This window comes from Contarinia nasturtii, unplaced genomic scaffold (genome assembly GCF_009176525.2).
Source record: "Contarinia nasturtii isolate CC-2019 unplaced genomic scaffold, AAFC_CNas_1.1 Cnas_scaffold_2106, whole genome shotgun sequence".
NCBI classification, from domain to species: Eukaryota; Metazoa; Arthropoda; class Insecta; order Diptera; family Cecidomyiidae; genus Contarinia; species Contarinia nasturtii.
Window position 1 is genome coordinate 10,305 of NW_022199436.1, and position 2,704 is coordinate 13,008.

General features: G+C 30.3%; 1 protein-coding gene across 1 annotated transcript; it reads left to right on the forward strand.

Annotated features, from left to right (window-relative positions):
* The first annotated feature begins 1,080 nt into the window (after positions 1-1,080).
* LOC116347767 lies at positions 1,081-2,426 on the forward strand. Its single transcript, XM_031778486.1, has 9 exons — positions 1,081-1,214; positions 1,294-1,371; positions 1,442-1,513; positions 1,573-1,602; positions 1,674-1,772; positions 1,891-1,914; positions 2,020-2,070; positions 2,147-2,170; positions 2,236-2,426. The coding sequence occupies exons 1-9, from the start codon at positions 1,156-1,158 to the stop codon at positions 2,309-2,311; spliced, it is 513 nt and encodes a 170-aa protein (XP_031634346.1). The 5' UTR covers positions 1,081-1,155; the 3' UTR covers positions 2,312-2,426.
* The last annotated feature ends 278 nt before the right edge of the window (positions 2,427-2,704 follow it).

Below are 2,704 nucleotides of genomic sequence, written 5' to 3' on the forward strand. Positions count from 1 at the left end.
AGTACAGGGGGAGGGAAAAGTTTCTAGGGGGCGCTAATTTCTAATTTTTTTTTTTGTTGTAATTGAAGTATGAACTGTCAACAATATTGTAAAAAAAAATTGAGTTGATATCTGTCATCGTTTGTTTTCTGCAGCATTGCGTATTCAGTCACTTTGATATTTTTTGAAAAATGGAAAAAATCGAACATCGTGCTGTAATAAAGTTTCTCACAAAAGAAGGTATAACACCAACGGATATCAATAACCGCATGCAATTGTGTATATGAAATTTGAGAATAAGAAGTTTTTTTTTTCACTTTTTGTGTGTTCTATACCGAGCCTCCAAGAGTGTCAAATATTTATACCGTTAAACTGCGTCGCATATCAAAGCGAAACAAAATTCTGTTATTAAAACAAGGCAGACCAGTAGCCAGTTATCAGAACAAATCGAAGCATACACACGTTGTATGAAAAAATTCAATGTTCTTTATTGTCTCGCTTTGATATGCATCCGTTTTGAGTCACAGCGAGTAAACCATAAGTTGTTTTTATTCTAGAGCGTTCATATTTTCTACAATATGCTTGGAATTGTTTTTGTGGATTAGACTGTTTTCAACGGATGATAAAAAACAGTACAAAGGAATAACTACTTATGACAAGGACCCATATGTTCAATCGGTACGTGTCCCAGGCCGACAAGAATGCTTCACGTATCACGCTGATTTTACGGACGATGAACTTCTATCAACCGATCAATATATAAGAAACTCGTTGAAACTATGAGTAAGTATACTTAAAGGGTTTGCGTCAAATGATCATCATTTTTTTCTTATTACAATATTCTTATTAATTATATTACTAGAATGTAGAGGTAGACTACCGCCAGCAGAACCTGGAGCTGCACACGCAATTGATCCAAACGCTCTCAAAAGCTTAGTTGGTTGAAAAATGGATATTTTATCACATTCATAATGACACATGTTTTTTTTTTTTTTGTTCGTAGCTAAACATTTTTATGACGAAAATCGATTTATTTTCTATTATATTCATATAGAAGAATTTGCTTATTTCACTAACAAAAGCCGTTGAAAATTCGTATAAATATAAGGCCAATCGCAAAGATAATTTAGTTCATATAGAGGAATCTTCTTCAGATATATTCCTGAATAAAGCAAAATGGAATTTTTTCGAACTATTTTGGCGCTTGCTCTGATCGGTTTGGTCGCCGTTACTTTGTAAGAATAACATTTTAATTTAAACATAATAATAAATTACGAATCGTTTTTTTTATTTTCGTTTATGTTCCCTGTCAAGGCCGACTGTCTTCGCTGGTAAAAATAAAATAAAAGTTTCCGGTTCAGACTACCAAATAGACGAAGTTAAAATTAAAATGTATGCTCATTGAAATGGAAATTACTTTATCATAACATTTAATCCGAATTAAAATATTTTGATAATTTAGACAAAGAGTAGAAGCATTGCTACAGAGAAACCAACAGCTGCAATCGGAACTTCAGCAAATGCTAGAAAATGCGTAGGTTCATTTATTCATGCCATTTTCCATTTAACTTATATTTGAATATAATATTTTAGATGTACTTCTCTTCTTTCGCAAAACGGACCGTGAGTATTTCGATTCGATTTTTTCTTTGTAAAAGATTAATAAAATTGGAATTTTTATCATTTTGAAAAAGAACTGAAAATGCATCATCATCTGGATCCGTATCTTATGAAGTGGACGAAGTGGACGAAGTAATAGATGTAGCAGTAATGGCAAGACTAATTAAAGACGTGTATGTTTAATTTAATTCAAATTTTTTGTTTAAATATTCAAAATTTTGAATATATTTATTAATTATTGTGCTAAGCCATACAGTCGCATGCAATTTAAATTATATTTTGATCTTCTAGGCGAATGAAAAATGTTCACAGTCTGTAAGTACTTCAATTAGTTTTTCATTTCTCTAGTTTCATTTTTTCTTTATTCATTTCTTAAATCATTTTCTTTTCTGGCCTCATCTTATTTGGATATCTAAAAAGATGTGACTATCTTCTTACACAAAAAAAGAAAAGTTCGAGGACAAAAGTGTTGTAAGAACTTTTTTGAATATATATTTATATTAACATGAAAAATCAAGGGTACTTAAATTATTTTTGCATTTTACAGGAATGAGATAGAAAAAGTATCAGGGTAAGTGTATTATCTTTTTGAATATTTCAACTGACAATGAATAACAACAATTATTATAAATACAGCGTTATGGACCCCGAGACAAAAGGCAAATTCGACCATTTAAGACTCGTGTCAGATAACTTGGTGGGATGGAAATAGAGCGATTCTAGTCAACTATTTATTGAATTTGATTGGCTACTATAGAAATTATAATTAATTTCTGTATTGAAAAATGTAATGAATTGTTACAGCTCAATAAAAAACAAACACCTACAAAAAACATGTTTTACTTTTTTTTAAATAGTTCCAATCGCTATGTAGAGAAAGACAAAAGTCTATCTTGATCGTACTATCCAAAGTTCAATATCATCAAAAAGAATATCGACTGTATAGTGTATACATGCGAAATAACGGTGTTATTATGTACAAATGGATTGGGGATATTGTTTTGCCTTAATCATTAATTACAAATTATAGACCTCCATAATTTAGATGCCTTTGTACATAAAATTACATAAAAATTAATAAAATGAGTTTTAAACAATTCTAGTT